Genomic DNA, 924 nt, shown 5'->3' with positions numbered 1-924 from the left:
GGGAAGGGGGGTGTTAGAGGGGAGAGGGAAGAGGGTGGGAGGGAGGCAGGGGTGGCGGGAGGGGGGAGATGTGGGTGGAGGAGGGGGGAGATGGGGGCCCCGGGGGGGGCTCCTCGGGATTCTTTGAGGTCAGAGCTCTCTTGGGGATCCCAGGGGTTTCTCCCCGGGGTTCTCTGGGATGGGAGCTCCCGGGGGGATTCCAGGTGGTTCTGGGGGGAGATCCCGGGTGTGGGAGGGTCCCGTTTGTCTCTGGTTGTTCCAGGGCATTCCATGGGCTGGGGAGGGTCTCTCCAGGATTCTCTGGGATGGGAGCTCCTTGGGGGTCTCGGGGGGGGTTCCCGGAAGGAGATCCCGGGTTTAGGAGGGGTCCCGTTTGTCTCTGATTCTTCCAGAGCATTCCATGAGCTCGGGGGGGGGTCTCTCTGGAATTCTCTGGGATGGGACCTCCCGTGGGGGGGTTCCCGGCAGTCCCTAGGTGGGAGAGGGGGGGTCGTTCCTCACCGCCCGGATGGCGAGCCAGACTTGCAGGTAGCAGAAGATAATGATGGCGAGGGGGATGATGCAGCAGGTGGTCATCAGGACCACCATGTACGATTGCACCCCCGGGTCGGTGCTGCCGCTGAACACGTCGGGGCCGCAGGACGTTTTCAGCCCGTGGGGCCAATACCTGGGGGCAGGGGGGGCGAGGGGGGGTCAGCGGCGCCGAGAGGGACCCCCAACCCCTCCCGGGTGGATTTAACCCCCCTCCCGACCTGCTCCAGCCGAAGATGGGCGGCGCGGTCCAGGCGCAGGACCAGATCCAGGAGAAGAGGATCCCGGCGATCGCCAACTTCCCGTCGAACTTGATGTTGCCGAAGGGTTTGCACACCACGAACCAGCGCTCCCAGGAGATGATCACCAGCGACCACAGCGCTGTGATGCCTG

At 65.7% G+C, this 924-nt stretch overlaps 1 protein-coding gene across 1 annotated transcript; it reads right to left on the bottom strand.

Annotated features, from left to right (window-relative positions):
• Window positions 1–501: 501 nt before the first annotated feature.
• LOC113979575 (red-sensitive opsin) lies at window positions 502–916 on the bottom strand (the record flags this gene model as incomplete). The annotated part of the gene is made up of 2 exons (XM_027706928.1): window positions 502–667; window positions 753–916. Coding segments are annotated over 2 exons (330 nt in total), but the record flags the coding sequence as incomplete, so codon positions are not given.
• Window positions 917–924: the final 8 nt, after the last annotated feature.

This window comes from Neopelma chrysocephalum, unplaced genomic scaffold, assembly GCF_003984885.1.
Source record: "Neopelma chrysocephalum unplaced genomic scaffold, ASM398488v2 Primary Assembly neopelma1_83926, whole genome shotgun sequence".
NCBI classification, from domain to species: Eukaryota; Metazoa; Chordata; class Aves; order Passeriformes; family Pipridae; genus Neopelma; species Neopelma chrysocephalum.
The sequence above is the reverse complement of the archived record's forward strand: the minus strand, read 5'-3'. Positions and strand labels throughout refer to the sequence as shown.